General features: G+C 39.9%; 1 protein-coding gene across 8 annotated transcripts in view; it reads right to left on the reverse strand.

Moving 5' to 3' along the window:
- Positions 1-621: 621 nt before the first annotated feature.
- The window catches only part of SMAD2 (SMAD family member 2), a 55,845-nt gene continuing 32,422 nt past the window's right edge, over positions 622-24,044 (reverse strand). For 7 of the 8 annotated variants that reach the window (XM_062017838.1, XM_062017837.1, XM_062017843.1 and 4 more), the window contains 9 exons: positions 16,053-16,142; positions 14,715-14,908; positions 14,074-14,208; positions 10,889-10,963; positions 9,599-9,652; positions 8,294-8,506; positions 6,423-6,560; positions 6,117-6,261; positions 622-2,601 (listed from right to left, as the gene is read on the reverse strand). In XM_062017838.1, coding sequence (XP_061873822.1) covers positions 2,478-2,601; positions 6,117-6,261; positions 6,423-6,560; positions 8,294-8,506; positions 9,599-9,652; positions 10,889-10,963; positions 14,074-14,208; positions 14,715-14,908; positions 16,053-16,142 — 1,168 coding nt within the window. In that variant the 3' untranslated portion in view covers positions 622-2,477. The remainder of the gene's footprint in view (positions 2,602-6,116; positions 6,262-6,422; positions 6,561-8,293; positions 8,507-9,598; positions 9,653-10,888; positions 10,964-14,073; positions 14,209-14,714; positions 14,909-16,052; positions 16,143-24,044) is intronic. The other variant, XM_062017844.1, reaches the window with a different exon arrangement.

A 24,044-nucleotide genomic window follows, 5' to 3' on the forward strand; every position in this document is an offset into this window, starting at 1 on the left:
GGTACTGAGAGAAGTGAAAAAATGTGACTTCTACACAGACTGAGATGGCAGCATCACAGGTACACGGACAAAGTTTCTGTACACTTCCTGGAAGCACATACCAGAAAAGGACACGGTCAAGGTTATCACAATGTCCAAGGCAAAGTAATATCACCAACTGAGAGAAGACATAGATAAATCCACAGTAAGGAGGAGACTACAGAATGAGGTCACCCAACTGATTCAAGCTGCAACCTGCTCATAAATGCAACGAAGTCTTTCACTCAGACAAGTTCCTCTAATCCAAGTGTTTCACAGGTGAAAGTAAACATCTCAGCTAGTAGGATGTGACTGGACTGCAGCACAAAGAAGCAACTGCTTTAATAACTTCCACCTGGAGTAGAAGGCTCTATGATTAAACACAAATAGATCCAGAACCTCCACAACAGCTATGTAAGAAATTACTTTAACCATCTTAAACTATACCTTTCCAGCCACAAGGAAGTGGCTGGACGCTGGCTTTCCGCACACTTGTGACATTTATTTGGGTGTGTTAGAATGATTCCTAACCTTCAAGAGAAAATATACACAGCAATTACTGAAAAGAAACCCCAAACCAAACACAAAACAGAGCAAACACAATGAGAATTAAAACTTTTATTAGTGTATTCACATATTAGGCAAATGCAACACGCATGAAGCTTATTTCTTAGGTTCACAAGTTCTACCAATACATTAGTCTACTGGTAAAACTAGCACAAACTGGTAACTGCTTTGCCAATTTATACTCTTTTAAAGGTGTCTGGCCCACTTTTTCACGGCTTAATTTTTGGTATTGCTCCTATGCCCTAGTCATTACGGCATAAAAATATCCATCACTATCATCAATTCAGTCCACTGATTAAAAGCTGTTAACACTGGCCACGTTTTTGTTCTCAAAGGTAAGTTCTCACTAGCTGTACTTACAAAGTACAGTACTAGTGTAATGGATGAAACAATGGGAAAAGAAAAAAACCAGACAAAAGGCAATCCTGCTACTGCCACAATAACAAAAGAATGACAGACAGCTAGATCACAAGATTGTTAGTAAGATGTGTATTTTTTCAAGTCAGAATAACCCTTCTATACAGTTTCCCAGCCCTTCCCCAACCCAGACTTATTTGTAGAATATATTTCAGAGTATTTTTAATATGGTGCAGCTGTAGTGTCCAAGGGTTCACAATAACATGCACTGTCACGAAGAACCTAGAAGTCCTCCTTCGCTGGTCATACCTCAGCAACCACTAACCTAGAGGTTTTGCAGAAGCAACTACTTTTAATAACAAGGCCCATTATGACATAATGAATGCGTTATGATCTGGTATGCAAGTAAGCTAGACAAAGCCACTCAGATCAGAAATTTAACTTCTGTCACTGAAATATGTTAAGAAGCTGCATCTATTTCAAACCTATACGAAAAGAGTCTAGTTTACCCTGGGAAAAGATCTTTCAAGGCGTTTGGCCGCAAAACCCACGATTTTAGTGACATCTGTTCAATGAAAAAAAAAATCAAAACAGATGTAAGGGGTAAGCCAATAACCTTGTGTACTTAATCCAGTATCCAATGCTACAGTAAATTCTCACTCCATGAGAGAAAAAAAAAACAACTTCAATGATTCAAGGTACAAAAAAGTCCCAAATTACATCAGTTGCCAGCAGAACCGTTGCTGGCAACAGACAAATAAACTCATATGGGTAGGGAAAAGTAGACTCCTAGTGTGATGGATACTCGGAATTTATATGAATCCATTTTAGGCCCCATTAAGCATATAAAGTGTCTTAAGACCTTCACAGATGAATCTCAAGACATTTCTCTCCCTTCCAATGGAGGGATTTTTTTCTCTTTTTCTCTTTAAAAAGGCAGCAAAAAGTTAAGCTTTTCTACAAGGAAAGTCTGCTTTTTATGTTTAGGACAACTTGAAACCCTGCTTATATAAAAAAATATAAAAGAATAAAGGAGTAAAGTCTTGGAATTTTATGAGAGAATTGCTCCGATCAAAAAAACCAAACAACTACTTATGAGAACTAAAATGTAGAACAGCACAATACTGTGATATTTGAGATCATGATACATTACCTGTACATATACTTAGCTATTCATGTTATTGATAAACCATTAGGACACTCAATTATATACCCAATAAAAACACCATTAAGAGTCTTTAGAACTGCCCCTTCTTCTTTCTGAAGAAGGCATTACTATACACTAAATTTTCATCTAGTATCAGAGTATAGGAAACAGAATCCACAAGGTGCTTTAATTGATGAGACCTCAAGTGCTGTTTTTCTCTTTTTTTGTTGTTTTTCTTTTTTTTTGTTTGTTTTTTTTAAAAAAACCCTTTTTTTGGATAGTAAACAGTTCATGGGGACCACACACAAATACTACGACAGACGAGCTGTTATATTAAGTCTGTTGATTGGACTCGATATTTAGCCCACTGGTAATGGAGGAAGGAGTTTTAGGACATGCTGGAGCAGCGTACTGAAGGGGAGCCCATCTGAGTCAATACTTTGTCCAACCATTGTAGAGGTCCATTCAGATGAAGTTCAATCCAGCAAGGAGTGCTTGTTACTGTTTGCCGTCTAGAAAACAAAGAGTAAAAGGCGAGTCTGAAAGCAGCTTAGGCTACCATGAACTTCTCCATCACATCATCAGATTAATTTCCATTCATATCGACTACTTTAACCAAAAAAGGTAGATAAAAATCTGCCACTATTACCATAACTGTTACTGAGCTTCTTCCAGATAATCTTTGAAGAACAAAAATCACCCCTTGATGTACAAGACACATCAATAATTACATGCTCATCCCTAATACACTGAGAATACACTGCTCTGGAGAATAAGAACTTCAGTGTTTGCTTCAAGTGCCACATCAACTTCCTCAAAAGCAATTCCGAACTGGTCCAGACGATGTGGAGTTCACATCACAGACAGCTGCGTGCAAAGGGTCTGCACACATCACTGGGTTTGAATTTTGTAGACAACTACTGCAAAATGTTGAATAGAAACAACTGCCTCTGCCCTGTCTTCATGGCCAAACAGCAAAGTCCTCTTGTAATCTTAAGGTTTGGCTTTTTGGAACATTTGACAGGATAAATGTGTAAGGAAAATGTTAGATGTTGTCAGAAACACTGTATCAAAACAGAGTGTGCGGCTACACTGTGCCAAATGATGTTATCTCAAAGGAACCTCAAACTTCATCACTGTCATTTCCTGTAATCTTAAACTTCCACGTGTCTTGTACTGTAACATCCTCACACAAAGAACAAGTAAAAGCTGTGTTTTCCTGGTGTTATGCATAAACTTGCTTACAATTTTCTGCAAAAGAAGCCCTCAATTATACACCACACAGACACCCTCAGTGAAGCCGAAGGACTGGCAACCATAAAAGCTTTGCTCCTTCTCCCATATATCCTTATTTCAGAGACCTGCTATTCAGAAGTCTTCCTTCTTATCTCAAAAATAATCAGTATTGGACATAGCCTGCCTGAGAAATCCTGTTATTTCATTGTACCCACTCCAGGCATGGGAGTTTTCCCAAACTAGACTGGCAAGAGTACTGTTGCTAAGCCAGTTTTTCCTAGTAATTCCAGCTATCCCTAGGTCAAAGCAAGGAGGCATTAAGATTCAAAGGCAGCAGATCAGTCAGGCACAAACCTAGCCTCTTCGTTTTTACTGTCGGCACTGCAACCCCTCGCTTTAAGGAAATCTGTTTATGTAAACAGAGGAACTGACAAGGCAGGATGATTGAGACAGTGAGAGGACGGATTTCAAAAGTTAGTCTATGGTTTCACATTTTCTAGGAGAAGAAAGTGGTTGGGGTCTGTGCTCTCTCAGCCCGCTGAAAAAACATTGTTAGCTTAGCCCCGAAGGCCTACACCAAAACAAAGGGATCCAACAGCAGCACAATCTAAACCATAGGAAATATAATTCCATTTAGTCTCAAATCCTCTCCTAAAGAGGGAAGCTCATTATTCCACTGCTGACAACCCTCCAGCAATGTGTTCCACAACACACTTCCTCAAAGTTTTATAACTGTTTCTATTCAGCAACCCTGGCTTTGCACTACTATGCTGGCAAAAGTTGATGAAAGAGTGACAGTCACTCGGAAGCTGTCTCAGAGCCAGAACTCAGTCTCTTCTAACCATGGATTTCCAGTTCACTAAGTCTATTTGCTGTAATTACCTCTACTTAACTTTCTTCAGATGACTGTAGTCCCAGGCAGTTCCCATGTTAATGTGAACACTTGCCTGCTGATCTGAACTTCTACCAGCACCCTCAATTCGAACCAACACAAGCGAAAAGCTCTATTGTGCCTACCGACCTTACAAAGTCTCCCACCTTGCTGTTTATTTATGCACACATGCCTAAAGTGTAAGTAATGCTTTGTCTTTGCCAAAGCCTGTTCTACAAGAAACGTTTTTGACCTAATAACGAAGCACAGCAGTTTTAACAAGAATGATGGATTTCACAGTGCTTCCTGTTCTATTGTGACAATTCATTTAAATACAGGGCTGTGTTCATGGGAGCAACCTCTTCTTGCTTTAATCACAACTGCAGCATAAGTTACGAGTTCTGTGCATCATTAATTTATTAGCATCATGTTAAAGAGAGGTGAAAAAAACTAGTTCAGCGTGATGTCAGGAATCTGTTTCTGTGCTGTTCTGGCAGTGTTTCCATTTTTAAAATCCCATGATATCTGAAGGGCTTCCAGACTAGTAACAACCAACGTTCTCCCTCCTTAGATATAACTTTACCAAAAGCCTCCCCATGGTTTTAACCCAGCACTTACACTCTATTCACTCCAAGTTGTCTCTGTGTAATCTGACTGATTAAGCCTTTCTTCTGTTCCAATTTGAATGTTGTATTTAATTATGTGTAAGTGTATACATACTCCTTTTGAGCCAAATCCAACAGTTCTTTAAACTCGAGCCAGATTCTTTCTTCTGTACCTCTTGCTAACAAAGAGGTACCAATTTATTCCATTACTCAAATTTCTCATTTCATCTAATTAGGCTTTTACAAAATTGGCTTTGCTCAGCCGAGAAGCTTCCCCCACATACTGAGGCTGCTATTTACATGTAGATCTTTAAAGAACAGATAAAAGAATCAAACCCCCAGGATTCACAATGGAACCTACATGTCATCATTCCACTGTAGAAATTATATGGATTTTTTTTTTTTAAAGAAAAAACCCACTGCATATTGCAGGAGGGTATTGATATGTCAGATTTCACTCTTTCAGGGGACAATTTCTAGAGAGGTTTTAGGGATTTGTTTAAAACCAGACCTCTAGCTCTCCAAAATAATGAAATCTTTTAACGTTGCTCAGTTAGAAGTCAATTCCTTTTCTTCACAAATTCCCATATTCCATTAGAAACAGGCACTGTTCTCAACTACAGCTCTGAGTTTGAACAGAGAATCCAATTGGAATCTATTCAAAAGCAGAGAAAAGACTATTTTTTTCCATTCAAGAAAACTGTTTATAGCATCTTTACTACACGACCACAGTCATCTTACTCCTGCAAAGTATTTTTCTTTTTTCCACTACAAGTTCCAAAATATTTGCCATCTCTTCAATGTGTGTTCTCCAGCTGTTTTATTCTGCACAATGCTCTCCAAGTGACTGCAATTCTTTCCATTGGGTACTATCAACTGCATCCCTCACCACACTGTTAATGAACCTGTTGAACTCCACATAGGATAGGACAGAGACTGAAATGACTACATGTTTAATGATCAGCAAATAATCTCCTGGCACAAACTGTGAAACTTCTAGATGTTGTCAAGTGCTTTCACCACCATTAGCAAGCGAGCAGGACCAAGCAAGGAAATGGAACTTGGACAACATTCCTTGCTCAACAGCTGACTTCAGTGCAATGGGAAAACCAGTTCACTGGACTTTCTGACTTACGAGCTCCATAGCTGAGGGGCAGAAAAAGGAAGCTACAACTGAACTTGGAGATAGCACATCTATGACAGCAGTAAGAAGCCTGCATGTATTGCTTTCAAGTCAGTAAAAAATAATGTATTAGGGAAAGAAGAAACTCGTCATTTAAAAAAAAAAGGGGGGGAGGTGAGGGGCGTTTCTTACCTGTATTCAGCTCCCCATCCTTTGACAAAACTCATTCTTATGGTACACATTCTAGTAAGCTGATAAACTGCTTCAAAACCCTGATTCACAGACTGAGCCAGAAGAGCAGCAAATTCTTGATTGTTAAAGATTTTTAGATTGCATCCTACAGAGGAAAAGGAAGCCAACAGGATTCAATCAATGAATGCTCGTGTTTGCTACACAGGCGATTGAAACTGTAAAGACCGTATCAAAAGGAAAGCAAATGCCATGCAGTGAATACATTCACTGGATATTTTTATGACAGGCCTTGGGCAGCCTACTAACCTGGTGGAATTTTGCACACAGTTGCAGGATGCCAGCCGTATCTTTGATTACAGTTAGGGCTCTGCACAAAAATCGCGCTATCACTCAGGCACTCGGCAAAAACTTCCCCACCAATGTAATAGAGACGTACACCCCTTCCTGTAGCAAAATTCAAAGGAATTCTGGTTATGATAGGACTCAAGCAGATTAACAAGAGTATTCTGTTTCAGCGAAGGTCAAACTTTTCCTTCACAACTGAAAAAGATCAATTATCTACAGGACCACACTATTGGGCTGACAACTGCAGCAGAAGCAGAACTCAATTAACTTGCCTTTTTCTCCCACAAACACATGGTATTTGAAGGAGAAGCAGAGTAATTTCTGGTTAAGAGTGAGAGAATTTTCTAGACATGTAATGGCTTGTAACCAAACCCCAGTTAGGAAGCTGTGCTCATTACCAAATAGCTTTTCAATTAAAGAAATACTCTAAATTGAAATAAAAATATCAGATTCAACAGAATTAAAATGTGTGCCAATAGTAAATTTTTGCATGTGAAGTGGCACAAGTCAGCATGGCAAAAAAGGAAAACACAATGTATCACTTCAACACTCTCTGGTTACATGCACCCACACTATTTCACAACCCACTTCAAACCCCCTTGAAGTTACTACTTGGACAAAACCAACAGGACTTAATTTAGCCTTAACACAAAAACAATGCCCATAAGGAATCCTATTGTTCACCTTTAAATTGTGATCTTGTTCTCGGAGTGGAAAAAAAAATCCATATGGGCTATTTCTTGTAGAAGATAAGCAGTGTACAACTGAAGTATTTATAATTAACAGGTCCTTTACAGGCCATAGTTTCTCTTCCCCTTTTTCTTTTAAACTATTTTTCAAAAAAAATGTGAGCTGTTCTATTAAAAGAAAAGTGAGAGCTCCTTACATTTTTGCTTTTTCTCATTTGATCAGTCAGCACAGGCATAGCCTGGGTTTCTTCTGAACTTTTATTAAACAAGTGTTTGGATTTGGCATAGAGAGGGAGACACAAGGTTCTAGTAATGAAGTTGAGATTTTTTTACTGAAAGTAAAGTTACAAAAGTCTTGTGAATGTTGCTAAATAAAAGGATACAGAAAACAAACAAGTCGTTTCTTCAAGAACCTAAAGCCAAGGTGCTGTACTGTAGAAAATAAAACAATGTGTTTTACTAACCATTACAAAAAAAGTCTTAATCATGCTGAAACAAGGTGTTATCTCAATGGCAGCTTTTCCCATCTCAGAAAAGAAGTCAATAAGTACTACCAATGTCCACTCTGCATTTCACAAACTAGACAGAATCAACTAAGCAATGCAATTAAAGACTAATTTCAACAGTAAGGAACAGAATACAAACGTTCCCCAAGGTAGAGCAGTTCAATGAGGAGCCTGAAAGACCTAAACCTGCTACTAGAGATGCTTTGGTGCATACTCAGTTTCTAGAAGCCAGGGAACAGCAATGGGACCACCATAAAACCCATATGATTGAGTGGCTTCCTCCAGCTGCAGTCTCAGCTCCTGTGATTGCTGCTGCCACCAACTTAGTGACTACTGATTGAGGCAAGGCAACTCCTTCCACTCCAGCCAGCAACACATCCCTTCCCAATTGCAACCAACTACAGTAGCACAAGCTGTTACACTTCTCTCTGATACCAGAAGCAGTGACCTCTGTGTCTTTCCACTTCTGTCCCTAGCAAGAAAGGCAGAGCTCTTCTTGGGAAGCCTTGAGAGAGAAGTTCAATAGTTTTCTGAACAAGGGTGAAAATCCCAACACACAGATCTGCTCATCCTACCTGGATCACTCCAGATAATTTAACGGCTGAAATGAAATAGTTAAATGATCAGAGATTTTTACCTATGTGTCGTCTTGTCATTTCCACTGTAGCATTTCTGTTTACATTGGAAAGCAGACCTAGGCAAAATCGTTCTGAATTCGATGGATCTGTAAAGCCATCTACGGTCAGGGAAGGCTGCGATGCATGGAAGGTTTCTCCCACTCTTTGATTCAATTCATAATATGCTATAGAACACCAAAATGCAGGCTCCGAGTAAGTAACTGGTTGCAAGTCTAAAAAAAAAAGAAACCAAAAGAGAAAACTTAACACAGAATTTGGGGCTGAAAAGAAATCTGCCCTGCTATTTGTCCCTTCCAGAAATGACAGCAGTAGTGTCCTCAAACTACTCTAATTGTATTTTGCTTGCTGTCATTTTTGCTGTCACCTACCCCAGTAAACAGGATGGAATTCAGTATTCCACAGATAGGAAGGAGGAGGGGAAGCAAGGGTGAGCTAATCTGACCACAGCTCATGTAAGTTCAGTGCTTGGATTTTCGTCAGCATGATGACGAAGCTGATGTTACTATCAGTGCTAAACACTGAGACATTTCTATTCCCTTTCTGTAACTTGCAAACATTTTGGCAACATTAAAGAAAAGATTCAACTAGCAAACACTGAACCACACAAAGGAAAAAAGTAGTAATATGAAAATGATGTTCCCTTGTATTATACTAGATCATATACTGTATCCTTATTTAAAGGCAGTTCTAAGCTCCTTTTGCTCACTCCTACCCAAGTTCAGTATCTTCCCTGTGCATCTTCAGCTTTTCCTGTGTGGCTTCCCCTTTTTTTACCTACTCTAATTACTTACTCAGCGTTCTGAACAGCCTTTTCCTGTCACATCCTGTCACCATTCCTTAAACAAACTCAAGGGAATCTGATCTTCCTGAGGCATTTAAACAGAGACACAGCAGTGGCACCTGATCAAAGCAGGTGGGCAACTAATGCGGGAGCAACAACCTTGAGCTCACAGGTGGAACAGGGCATAAGAAGAGCAGCAGAACATGCATAAAAAAGAGACAGCAAGTCTGGGCAGCACTATGGATAGGCTAAAGTCCTTTAAACTATTTATTTCATAAATGTTATTTGGGCACACACAGCCATAATATTCTTTCTCTTTGCTAGAAGCTCAATAGTTACAGGAATAGTTATTAGCAAGTTATTAACCCAGCCCTATTATTTTTATCATCAGAAAACCAGCCCAACAGTCTCCTCCTAATACAGTCCTTACTTTCATAAAGTACATTTTCATTTCTAATGTAATTATACATATAAAGAAGAGTCATCACACACATAGAAATAATCAAAAGTACTTCCAGCTTACCCAAGCTATGATTAACTGGGGAGAGAGTACTAGGAGACAGCTCTGCTGGAGATCCTGTTGAAGCAACACAGATTGTTTCAGAGAAAATGACTGTTATTATTTCAGATGGGTAGGTATGACCACTATCTAGAGAAACTCTTACGTAAAAACTATTTGGAATACGGAACCTCAGAAATCCTACAACCAGTTTCCCAGCACATCATGTGCTTATTCTGAATTAAGATTGCATTTAATTTTCCAGACTTCTGGAAACTTGCCCCTTCTCGTAAAGACTTGATTAACATCTCAGGTTGTATTTGGCAGAGTTCTCACTTCATGCACACACTGTGAACATGACTATGCACCTCTCTAGAGAGGAGGTAGGGACTTCCCAAATTCAGTGAAAGAACAGCTAAGAAACGGTGCATGAGACAATCCAGATATTACCTCTCTATTGCCAATGGAGAGGGTTTATTTCTACAAAAGGACAAGCTAGATTTCCTCATTTGAGGAAATTATTCTTTCCTGGAGGGAGGAAGGGAAACACTCAAAAACCATGAACTCTCCAAATCCAATTTATGCACTTGGGAGGCAAAATGCAGAGGCTTTGCATAGAAACATTCTTACAAGGACTGCTGATGTCAGGCTTTTTTAATTGAAGTATCTATTGTCACATAGTGGGGAAAATATTGCAGTTCTTACAGAAACCAGTGCAGTTGATTCCAATTAACCGAAAAAGGTTGCTAACATTAGCTAACCACACACACAAACGTCTGCCAGCACATAGCAGGAGGTTCTTATCCAGCATATTAACAGTGCTTTGTCCAAGTCTGAGGCCAACTGGACTACTGAGAACACTCCCAACACAGCAGAAGTGATAAGGTGGTCAGAGTTCAGAGACAGTTTCTCAAATCACAGCATTTTTGTAAGTTCTTTAGGCCAACAGAGATTTTGCTTCAATGAACCTAGTTTCTAGAAGGTAGAGCTGGAGGTAGGTTGAAACCAATCAGCTATTAAAATCTATTTTAAGGCATTCTGAAGACTTAATTATAACCTGAATGCTTTTGGTATGAAACAAATGAAATGTACTTAATATAACACAAAGTTTTAAAAACATTCCCCTAGCAAAAAAGTTATTTCCTTCACAAAAAGACCGAAAGTGATGTTTTTAAACAGGAAATAGCAGGTTGTACAGAGGGTTACTGCTGTCATTGCACAGGCTAAACTCATGCCCCTGTCCCAAGGGATCACAATGAGTAATCCCAAGTCTTCAAAGCAGTGAAGGAAAAAAAAAAAAGAAAGAAATTTTACCTGTATCCATGCTTTGGTTTAACTGCTGGTCACTCGTTTCTCCATCTTCACTGATATATCCTGGAGGTGGTGTTTCTGTCAAAAAAAATCCTATTGGTTCAATGACTGGGGAAAATCGTGTTTAACATTTGGGGGTTTTGCCCTTAAGTCTTCATGAGCTCCATATAACTAGAGTTAGAAATTGATTTTGCTCTCCCTTTTTCCTTCCAGTAGGATTTCAAACTCATCACCTGCCTTCTTGTCTATGTAAAATGTATCATCTCTTAATATGTTATATAATTAACAGATTATCTTTGTTTATTCCAGTTAAGACAAGGTACTTTCACTACAATGAGTAACCATTCTGCAGTTGTGATCACCAGCTTTCACATTTAGTAGAATTACAATTGGAAAATAAAAAAAACCCCATCTGGTGATTTCTACAAAAAAAAGTGAGCTGTCTTTCTACAGTATAACCAGCAGATCTAATACTCTCCCACGTCTTATAGAAGGTTGCTAGATTTAAAGGTCCAGTTCAGACCCCAAACATGCTTTTCTTCAGTAACCAACAGCTGATTTCACTCAATAATAACAACTATATTATCTATCTAGCTACACTACACAAGCCCCATTAGCACTACTGTTATTACTTCCAAGCTCTGTTAAATGGATCATTCATTCTTTTATCTAGCTTTCATTAAAGATGGAGTTTCACACAACAAAGTAAACCAAGCAACAAGTTTTGAAGCATTCTAAAACTAGAAACTGTGTCTAATTCCACAGATATACCTTCAAAACCCAGGGGAGTATGGGTTTTTTTGCTTTTTGCCTTTCAAAATGTACCTTGTAATCCAGATAACGAGTTATCCAACTGGCTTTCAGGAAATAATTTCCTTTTGAACTGGGCAAATGTCTTTTCTTATATATTAAAGGCAAAACCTGGATTTCTTTACTGAAAGTGTTTGAAGCTAACTATCTCTACAATCGCCTAGAATTGTCTCAGACATCTGAGGGATTAAAGATATTTGATTACATTATTATCAAACAGCAGAAATTTAAACATTAAGACTTGAAATCAAAACATACCAAATATCGTGTCTGAGATTTACAGCAATGTACTAAGATCAGAAGGAAGTCAGCAAGAGGAAACTAGATTAAACCAGCTGATTAAATAAAAAAGAACTGACTAGATGATCTCTAAAGGTTCCTTCCAACCCCTACCATTCTATGATATCTTTGGTTCATTTCTACTAAACTAGTGTGTTAAACACAGATGGGACAAAACTTAAGTGAGAATTTAAAAGTACAATTAAGAGAAATCTCTACTAGTGAGAGGAATTGTACTTGTTTTGAACATTTTTAATGAACTCATTGTGATAAAGTGGACTCCACCCATCTCCAAATCAGTCATTATACCTAAGCCCACAGTCATGTAAAAGGTCAATAACCATTTCCAAACCAACACACACCTCCAGTTTCCAGCTGGTTATCTAGATTCTTTGGCACAGATTATTTTCCACATCTAGTCTCTGTCTGAATAGAGAAGATTTCCTCCACCTAGGACTATTAATAGTGTACTAGGGTCAGAGGTTGACCACCACCACAGCTGGAAATAAATGCCTAAGCGAGGCATTAAAAACTCTTGGCAGAGCTCGAATGGTGCCAGAAGTTTGGACAACGTAGCTCAGCAAATCCATAACCTGAAAGCCCCAAAGGCATCCTGCACCTTCATCATCACCACTTTCCCAGCTGTTGGCAAAACCAAACTCTCTGTAGACCAAGTACTGAGATGACATTGTGGTGCAAAACTACCATGGTTGTTAATCTGGCCTGCTGCTAAGGAAAACAGTTCTCTGAAGGAGGGTGTAAGACACACAAGACTTATCAGAACCTAGCTAAGTACTCGATATTAAGTTACCAGAGGTAAATAAAGTAAGATACCATGATATGAACACAACAGGAGGCTGTCAGTGACAAAGAGGAGGAAGCAAGGTGTGGTTGGCTGCATAAACATTTGAAGATCATGTGAATTCCCGCAATCACCTTGAACAGACTTCCTGCAAAGGACTACTTAGCTGCTTTAGCTTATTTCCAAAGCAATGAATTTTAAAGCTATGGCATTCTATTAAATTCTTTGCAAAGGCTATCAAAAGCCCTCAGATTGAGTATTAAAAAAAGTATAACTAAGTAAAGAAAGCAACAACTTCTAGCACCTTAAATTGCTCTTTAAAGATCTGCTGTCCCTAGGTGGCAACAAACGTGGCACAAGTTAAAACAGATGAGATCAAATTAGTTGGAATTGGGTTTTTTTTGGTGCCATTTCAATTTTTGAGTATATATAAAGAAAACACAAGCCACATCCTGGTTAAGACATGTAGATACAATTTGTACATTGCAAACATTTGAGTTTCAAGGCAGTCATCTTAATCTTGGAGCCAGTCCTGATCTGAATTTTCTGCTTCTTTGTAACATAGCAGTACTAAATATTTATGAGAAAACCTCAGCTTTGCTTGGTTTTACGCTCCAGGAAACTTCCTGAAGAGAGAGGAAACAGGAAGTTGGGGCAGGATACAAAGGTCACCCATTTTACCTTTCAATAAGGGTATATAGGGGTTTTGGGTGCACCACAGCAGACTAAACTTGGTTATTTGTTTTGAGGTGGGGAAGAGGGGAAGGAGGAGAAATTCAATTCAAGTTCAATACCATTAGGTTTTTTTCATACTAGAAAGATAAAATTATGCACACAATAGTAACAAATACAAAAAGCAGATCAATTATCAATTTTGAACTACAGATGAAAACACGTTTTTACAACTTGAGTTTTTCTCCACATACTCCACAAGATTGTGCAGCTGTTTACTACTCACACTCCAAAACACAGCATTTGGCAATTCCTACATGTTCGTAAAAGAGCCTTAAAGCATAAGGTAAAGGTTTCCTTTGTATTCATTAGCATTCTGAATCTTAAATAAACTACTGAAACCAAGCAAGCTATTGTGAAACCACAGCAAAGTGGTTTCACACAGGACTGTGTTCTACAAACAACAGCGTTCATGTACCTCCACTGGAACCAATACAAAACATCAACATTTAATTTGTTGGTGCATCTTTCAATTAATTTGATCACTTAAGAGGATGAAATTTTCATCTCTGTTCCAGTGGCACAGTGTGAAGTGTACTGTTTGCAGTGGGAGTTAAGAAAATACCTGGTATGTAATTGCTCTGTGGTTCAATTCCAGCTGGAAAGTTAGTGTTTTCGGGAATGGAATGGGTATAGTCATCGAGAGGCGGAAGCTCCGTGAGAATCTCAGTGTGCCGTGGCACTAGTACAGGAGGCAGAACTGGAAATGCAAAATTCACAGCGTTCAATACCCTCAAAATACTTCTGTGATCTTTAAAAAAAATTATCAAAAAATTGTCTCCAAGTGGTTTGAAATGTTCTGACTCTCAATAATTGCTAATACTACAATTCTACAAGTTACTGGAAGAAACAAATTCCTGACATGCCTCAGGACTATTGCACATTAGCAAAGCTAAGTCATCTCTATTCTCCTTTTCAGTCCGGATCACACTTAGCCAGCTGGAAACTGCCAGCTGTACTGGAGGTGTTTATCACGGGTATTTAACAGATTTGTAAGTATTTTTCTGTAACTTTACTATTAAAGTACTTCCAGGGATGGTATTCTTAAAAGCTCTATCTCTAAGAATCTTTTGGCACAAGCAAGCATAATATCCTTCTCATTTATCATACCCTTCTCTTTTCTCTTCATATCCTTTTCCCTTAAAACATTACACTGAACAAGTACATACAGAAGCTGATATAGAAAGTCAAAAGCAGTCTTCCTACCTGGTGTCTCCACTCTCTGGTAGTGGTAAGGGTTTACACATACTTCATCCTTTTTAAGGTTAAAAGCATATTCACAGTTTTCAATGGCTTTAAGTTCATGGTGACTGTGAAGATCTGGCCAGCGCCACAAACGACAGTAAATAACATGCGGTAATCCTTTACGATGAGATACCTGTAGACGGCCATCGAGCGATCTAGAGGGGAAAGATGGTGAGAAGCATTTATAGACTGCATGTTGTCTCTTAGTCGCTCAAGTAACAGTGTACACACATGGGATGGGTAGCTTGTTTTCAGAATTCAGTGGACTGACACTGCTAGAGACATTCATTCTCCGGTTAAAAGGTTTCAATGTGATCAACAATGATGGTATCAAGCAGTGGCTTAACTTATGTTGGAGCTGCTCAAACTACTGCCAGTGCATTTAGAGTTCACTACAAGCCACTTTACCTCCAGCAAAGTATTTAGGATGATTACTTCATGTACTTTTTTTTTCTAAACTCAGAAGACAATTGTTTAAAAAAAACACAATAAAATCACACACTTAATAGTCTAAACCTCAAGGCTTTGCTGTGGCATGGATGCTTTATGGCTTTAAGCATAAGAATTCCCACAGGACTGCAAATAAGCCTATAAGCAGTCAGCTGCCCCAGTGATCCTCATGGCAGTGTAACTGTAACACACAAAAAAAGCACAAACACACATCCTGGCTGTACACTTTATCTTCTTGACTTCATCTGCCTTGCTACCAGCTGAAAATGTTTTGCTAGTTTTAAGACAGACTGCATATGCTTACACAAATGCAGATGTTTATGATTGTTATGGGATGGGAGACAAACCTCAATACACAAATCAAGTAATGTGACATGAAAAAATAAAGACCCTGTTTAGAATTTGCCCACCATTAACTACCAAAGAATTTTCAAACAGTTCTTTAGTAGCTTGTATCTGAGCCAATTAGCAAGATTTAATGAAAAGCTTCTGGCATACAAAGCAGTTTAAACACTTTGTAAGATTAGGTCTAAAGAATTAAGTTTCCCAACTTGGTTAATATATAAATACCAAATCACGTTAGAGCTTGCATTTAACAAGTCTTCCCATTCTTTCAATAGCACTGGTGTGAAAAAGGAATATTCTAGAATTAGGAGTTTCATTGGTCAAAACATCAGCTGAGAACACTTGGATTTCTACACTGGCAAGCAAATATTTTAAAATGCTACACCATGAGAGGCCTAGGAAGCATTTTAGTCTATTTTTCAGCTAAAGCATCCCATTACAGACCCTCCAAAGCCAATCCCTCCCACAAGATTTCTATGATGCGAGAGAGGGCAGAATATTCACCTGGTTTGTTCAGAGAAGCTGTAAAGGCCTGTTGTATCCCACTGATCTATCGTGTTTGGTGTACTCAGTCCCCAAATTTCAGAGCAAGTGCTGTGCATAAATTGAAAACAAAAACAAAAAATTGGTATGAATATGGAACATGGTTATTCAAAACACCATGATGTCAAACATGGAAAAAATGTACAGAATACTTCCTTTCACATAGAAGATAGAGCATTGTTAGACTTGCATTTAAACTGACATCTCATGCTATATTTTCTATATGAAGGAGGCTATCAAAATGGAACACGTGAGTCAAGGTATATGACAATGTATTTAAAAGGTGAACAAGTTCTCTGGTTTTAAGTAGTCAATACAGTTGTAATGTTCCTTAAAACAGGCAAAACTTCCTCAGCCTAGCTCTTCACAGAATTTTGAAGGGTTTTGTTTTTTAAACAGAATCTTCCCTACAGACTTCAAACAAAGGCCGTGTCTATCTGAAACCAAACAGCACAATCTGTCAGGTATCACCACTTCAACATCAAGACATTCTCCATGCATGCACTAATTTGCTTTTTTTCCCAAAACAGGAACATTCGGGCTCTGAAGAAAAGCACATTGTAGCTGATAGTTCTCACTGTTTTCTGTACTCCCCTCCATCAAAAAACTACATCTTCTTTTCAACTGTATATGAAACACAGAATGTTTAATATAGTTTTTTACAGTGTAGTATTTTAAGACTTAACTATAGAATAACAAATCTTTAATTCCTAAATCAAGCAGGAGGAAAGGAGGGATGACTAATTCTTTACCAAACTAGTTCAATGAAAAGATCAGAAGAGTAAAGAAAAAAGAGCCTTTTAGTTTGAGTCAAAGGCACAAACTAAAAGCCGCAGCAGGCTGAAGGCAAGAAAACAGCACAAGCTTGTACATGGGCAGCAAACTTTCAGAAGCATGAATTAAGCTAAGTTCTATAACTGACTTGCTCTGTGACCACTAGTCTTTGCACGACAGAAACAAAGATAACTTGGTTCACAGGTAACTTAAATCTCCACTTCCCAAGTACAAAGCCTGAAGTCTCTGACTGGCTGCTAAGTTATCTTTAAAATTAATAGCCTCTGAAAAGTTGCAACAGGAAGAAAAGAACCCAAGTTCACCAAAATGCTGGTTTGAAACAGAGATGTTACGATTTATATTGAAACTACAAAGTTGATACACTCACAAGTTTGGATTGAGTGTTTACAGGAAGAGAATTGAGGTAGGTATTTTTATTTCTCCTCCCTACACAGGGAAAATTCATTAGCGTCTTGAAACAAAAGAGCAGGTAGCACTTCCACAGTGACTTTAATAAAACATAAAACCAATGAAGGGAGCAAACTCTTCTGGCCTGATCCACACTCCTCATTTGCAATGTCATGCCAGAGAGGCCAAAGTGCCCATTTGCAAATCAATAAACTGGCTGACCACAGAATACACATGGCTTCAAATTTTTGTTTTGAGAGCTACTTTCCAGCCAGATCAGTAGTTTAACGCAGTGTGGAGCTACACAAGCCCTACAAAAAGGGGGAGCAAAAGTATAATCTTGGGCAGCATCCTGCAGTAATAACAAAAATATTAAATAAAATATTGCCTTTGACCTATCTGCTAGAGGGTAGGAAGGCTCTAAGGAGGAATCTGGCCAGGTCAGATCAATGTGCCCAGGCCAATGAGATGACATTCAACATAGCTCAGGGCCAGGTTCTGCCCTTGTGCCACACCAAGCCCAGGCCCTGCTCCAGGCTGGGGCAGAGGGGCTGGAAAGCTGTTGGAGGGAAAGGGCCTGGGGGGGTTGGTGCCAGTGGCTGAACATCAACCAGCAGCACGCCCAGGTGGGCAAGAAGGCCAAAGGCAACCTGGCTTGGGTCAGAAATAGTGTAGCCAGCAGGACCAGGGCAGTGATTGTGCCCCTGTACTGGGTCCTGGTGAGGCTGCAGCTCCAGGGCTGTGCTCAGTGCTGGGCCCCTCACTCACTGCCACAGGGACACTGAGGGGCTGCAGCATGGCCAGAGCCAGGCACAGAGCTGGGGAAGGGGCTGGAGCACAAGGGTGCTGTGGAGGGGCTGAGGGAATGGGGATGTTCAGCCTGAGGCTGAGGGAGGCCTTGCTCTCAACAACTCCCTGACAACAGGCTGTGGTCAAGGAGGGTCATTCTCTGTTCCCAAGCTACAAATGACAGGACAAAAGGCAACAGACTCAAGTTGCCCCGGAGGAGGTTTAGATTGAAGATGAGGAACAATTTCTTTCCCAAAAAGGGCTGTCAATCCCTGGCATAGACTGCCGAGGGCAGTGCTGGAGTCCCCATACCTGGAGGGATCCCAAAGCCGCATAGCTGTGGGGCTGAGGGACATGAGTAAGTGGTGGCCGTGGCAGTGCTGAGGAAACGGTTGGACTTGGTGATCTTAAGAGTCTTTTTCCAATCTCAATGATTCTATGATTCTACTGATGATATACACAAGTAAAACTCTTGTACTACATGACTTTTTATTTAGCAAAGAGCAGCACAGTCACACATGAAGGCCTGTTGTCGGACATACAACCAGCTCTTCAAAAGAGATAATTGTCCTGAACAAGTTACACCATGGGCAGCATCACAGCTCTGCAGAAAGACAAAGAGCAATACCAACTATAACTGTATCAGCAGAGTCTGCAACCTCTCTTCTTCCTACTCCTTAGATATCTCCAGACAGTGAGCTGCCAGAAACTGCATAAGGATTGAAATAGCTGCCCGGAAGGGTGTGAGACACCAGCAAACATCCCTAAAGTGTACCGAGTCTTTAAATCTGCATCACTACTGCTGGTAAGATAGATCATCATACACAACAAATTAGAAGAACAATCAGCAGACACAAAGCCTGCTGCACATTGACTGACACAGTCAGCTCTGACAGCTTACTACCTTTGAGCAATGGATCCTTTATAAGAAGCAGCACTCCAAAGTTGACACTGTCACATGGATGAAAATTGTCACGTTCTGAAAATTGTGGGGTTCATCACTGGTATAAGCCATACTTCTGCTTCACAAGACTTTTATGACAGCACAGGCAAAAGTCAAATTTTAGAGCCCTTGACAAAGCACAATGAACAGGAATGGTATTTTATACTGCCAACCTCTTCTCTCTATAAACATTCAAACTAGCAAAGCTGACAACATATACCATTACCTCCAGAAAGAGCAGCAGTATCCTAAAATGAATGTGCGACAGAGCCATAGCTTGCTAGGAAACTTAGAAACTATGAAGGCAGGGAAGAGTACAGAAAGTGTTCCATTACAGCAAAACTACTCCAATACTCAGCAGCTCACATGACATGCTGTCTTCAGGATATATGTCTGCTTAGAGCTGGGATTAATATACATGCTTTACTGGCTCATCTACATTAGGACTATGCTCCAACTCCAATAATCCACAATCATCCTGTATGATCAATAAAGTAATTTCAACACAGCTTTTAGCGTTCACTGGAAGAAACACCTGCAGAAATAAAACAGTCTCCTCAACCCCCCTGCTCACTTAAAAGATCTACTGCCTCAAAGATGCAAGGAAGTCCCCACGGGACGTCACCTAGACAATAAACTAGGGCCCTTAATATTCACACACATGCACACCAAATCATATTGAAATTCCTTAGCGTCACAAAATGCACACTTCATACACAGCTCTTCCCTGAAAGGCCACAGCGTGTTCATTCATACGCAAGCAAAAGCCTGACAGAGGGCAGACACACCTACACACCATCCCAGAAAGGCTGGGAGGAAACTGATTGCGTTCTTAAAGGTGTTTAAACAACCATTAAAGCTATCTGAAGGGAGATAGTATGTACAGGCATTTAGTAGTATACAGTTATTGCCCAAAAATAAACAGGAGGAATTATCTGCTAAATCTACCTTTCCAACAAGTCCTAAACCCCCGTGACGTGAAGAGTCCTTCTGTGCCTTAGTCTATAAAGAATTTAGAAGAATCAAGGATTAACATCTGTACCCATAAGTTAAGTCTTGTCTGGAAACACTCCTGAGCCCTGGAACATGACCATGTATGCTAGAAAGCAGCAAGGATATTCCCCATTACTGGGCTGTGCCAATTACTTAGAAGTTCTCCCACACAATTCCCAGGTTTTAGAGTCACACGCCACCAGGACCACTCACGCTGGGAAATTGAGCTGCAGCCACCCTGCTCTGGAAGCTCAGAGCTCACGAGTACAAGCAAAGTAGTCTCAAGGCAGTTGGCTACAATGCTTGGGAACATTCCCAGGCACGTTTAATTTATTAGGAGGGAGACAGCCAAGACATATCACCATTTCACCTTTAGTGAGCAGATCGCCCTCAAACCTAAGCCTAGAAGCACACTTCAGGTTTCGTATTTTCAAAAGAGGGGGTTTTGGTTTTGAACTCACCATACACTGCAGTGCTGGTAAGCCATCATTGTTTCCAAAATATAATTTGGCTTCTGCATCCAAGCTGCACTTAAATCTTTCCTGTGTAGACAGTACTTAAATATACTCCAAAATACAAGCTTAAAACTAATATACTTCCTCCCACCAGAGCCGACACTTTAATTCCAAGGAGCATTTTCATCGCTGTTCTCTAACAATTCATGTGTTGACAAAAAACAAGGTCAGCTATACAAAAGCTAATATTTCTATCTTCTCAAGACTAGCTGAGATTAGAAATCACCATGTTCTGTGGCCCTTAACATTCCCTGAGCAAGCTTGCTTGAATGCTAGATTGTTACTTTTGCAGACCTCACAAAGTTAAGTGAGTTTAGTGTAAGAGACTTAGGGATATAAAGCATCAGATTGGCTCAGTTTCCCAGGTGTTTTGAACTAACAAAAGAAAACTATTTCCTAGATAGAGGAGAAATGCTCAGAAGATACAAGAGATAACAACTACTTTTTGAGGCCCAGGGATTTTTAGGGAAAAGTCAGTCTAGCAGCCATTTGGTTCAGCTGCTACACACTAAACCTGGGACAACTCAAAATTCCTACTTCAGGACTGAGCATGGTGGAGAAAGGGTCAGACACATTATATTATGAGATGGAATTCAAGTTACTTTTGTCAGGGCCTTTCCCTAAGTGGAAAAGGTTGCAGAACTGGCACTTCAACATGACTTCTCCTCTGCTTATAAGGAGTAGCATCTCAGATGATACTGTACAGTTCTGGCAAGAAGAATCTTTAATGTGGCTATCAGTATGCAACAGCACACAGTATGCCTTCACTTCTTCCATTTCATCATTTCCTTTAACAGGAAAATCTGAGTTCCAAAAAAACCCAACTCTGGGCAAGAAATTACCTAAACAGCAAAGAGCTGCAGCAATGTTTCACAATTTTGAAACCATGTGCCAAAACAGTCTTTCTTTATTGAGACAGAAAATACTGACACAAACAAGAAAAATGCGGGTGCAGGAAAAACCTGAATATCAAAGATAACTAATAAGTATGTGTATTGCCTAGCCTACGTATCATGGATGATGTTCCCAATCAGTATCCACAGTGAAAACTAAATGAAATAACAGTATCTATAAGTCCACTGGAAAACTGGACTATTAAGTCCCAGTTCAAATACAGAAGAATTCTTGATCTGCCCATGAAGAATGAATGGGGATAAACATGGTTTGTACCACACTCATAAGTGATATGATGCTTGCTTTAATGTATTTTATCCCTACTGAAGAGATCAAAGTCCACATCAAAATCTGTGATAACCAGATACAAACTACATGGGATGAGACAATCCAAAGTAACATGCTATAGTCACATTCAAGGATGCAAAAATACAGATGGTCATCATCTCAACTGGAACACACCGCCCAAAAATAGGGTCTGTTTGTGGCATTGGGTGGTAAAGGATGCCAACGCATCTAGGTGAAAAAAGGAACAGGATAGGGCTGAACAGGGTAAGATGACCACTGCCAACACAAATTTTAATGCTAGTCTATGACAGTGCAACCTCAGCTTAGTGAGTACAGAAAGACATTTGCATGCTGGCTTGCAGCAGCCATAATTCTGAATGAGAAAGTTCAGTAGTCATAGTTTGCAGCTACAAAGACCAGTGCACAATCCCCTCACTGATGTCCAAATACCAACTAATAAATCCACCTCAGTTCGTCGGTTAATGGGGTTCTAGGCTGCTTAATGAGGTCCAAATTCTCAGCACAGTTGAAAACCAGATTTATTGATTTTCAGATCCAAGCTGAGTATGTGCAAGTACTGTCCAACAGTCATGACTACAGCATCACAGAAGCTGATGCATCCCTGTACATTCTCAAGTGCACTTGCAAAACAGAAGATAAAATCAGGAAAGAAAAACTGAATATGGGTCAGCAATGTGCACATCCAGGCCTGAAGGCCCTGAGCTGCAAGCAAAGCACTGTAGTCAGCAGGTCAAGGGAATTGATTCTGTCCCTGTGCTCTGCTCTGGTGATATCCCCCTGCAATGCTTCCTCCAGCTCTGGCCACCAACATCAGGACATGAAGCTTCTGGAATGAGTCCTGAGGAGGCCACAAAAGATGACCTGAGGGCTGAAGCCCCTCTGCTGTGAGGACAGGCTGAGAAGTTACGGGTGTTTCAGCTTGGAGAAGGCTCAAGGGAGACCTTAGAGCAGCCTTCCAGTTCTTAAAGTGGGTGGACAAGAAAGCTGGAGGGACTTTTTACAAGAGCCTGTAGTGACAGGACAAGGGGTGATGCTTCAAATTCACAGACAGTGTAGATATCAGGAAGAAGTTCTGCCCCATGAAGGTGGTGAATCCCTGGCACAGGCTGCCCAGAGAGGCTGTGGCTGCCCCATCCCTCGAAGTGTTTAGGGGCAGGCTGGATGGGGCTTGGAGCAATGTGGGCTAGTTGAAGGTGTCCCTGTCCTTGGCTGGGTGGTTGGAACTGGATGAGCTTTAAAATCCCTTACAAACTGAACTATTCTGTGATTCTATAGTAAATGTGGTAGGTCGCACCAATGACACTCAGTTTTATAGAGATGCTGTTTCATTTGAGGCTCTATAGTTGAAAGAAGCTGAAGCCAAGACAGAGATTAAAATGGTATCCTATGTGAACCAAAACTGCCACACACACAAGCTTAGGCTGGTATCTGTACATTACAGGTTGTTGCTACTATCAATTTATTACCAGTTTTTACTGAGACACAGACTGAACAAAGCAACTCACCACTATTACTATTTACAGTACGGGCAATGCTGCATGCTGTAGGTACTTTTTGTACTAAATGAAGTGCTTGCAACAAGTGCAACATGAGATGAAAGTAGGTAGAACCACTTCAAAGATATTTACATATGAAGTATCAGTAACTCTATAGAGGAGTTGTTAAATATTGTCATAGTTTATACATAATTGCCATTCCATTCTTCTTCAAGGTCTTGCAAAGCAAAAGAGCTTTAAAAAGAGACAAAAGGCAGAGAGTTGACAGCCTCCTCTTTTAGTACTAAGATGACAAACCAAACCTGAAATGTAAACACCATCATGCTAGTCAAAGCCTGTATTACACAGGAATCATTATAGAATGGTCCTGGACATTCAAGTTGCTAATTTGTAAGCACTACACTGAACCTCTAATGCCTCTCTTGAATCCTTCAGATCTTGTAGAATTTACAGCCACTAACAAATTATCAGGTCCACGTTCAAAGCAATATCCTCCATTCTTTCTTTGCTGTACCTTAATAATCACAAGTCTTTCTTCCACTGAATCTAACTTGTCTGCCCCTACGTTTTCTGAAGTACTCCTCGTGCGGGATAGAAATGAAAAATAATTTCAGTAAACTGTGATAGTAAACCATTCTTCTGTTCTGAAGTGAGAGATAAGAAGGAAAGCTTTCAAATTTCAGAATTCTCATGCGAGGTCTTTCCTACAGATGTGAGCTTGACTTCTGTTTTCACTCACATTTTCACTCCAGGGATTAAGAAAAATGCAGCAGGAAAGATGATTGGGTTTTGAACCTTTATTAGCACAGGCAGACGAACACCATTATACCAC

Source organism: Colius striatus, chromosome Z (assembly GCF_028858725.1).
Source record: "Colius striatus isolate bColStr4 chromosome Z, bColStr4.1.hap1, whole genome shotgun sequence".
NCBI classification, from domain to species: domain Eukaryota; kingdom Metazoa; phylum Chordata; class Aves; order Coliiformes; family Coliidae; genus Colius; species Colius striatus.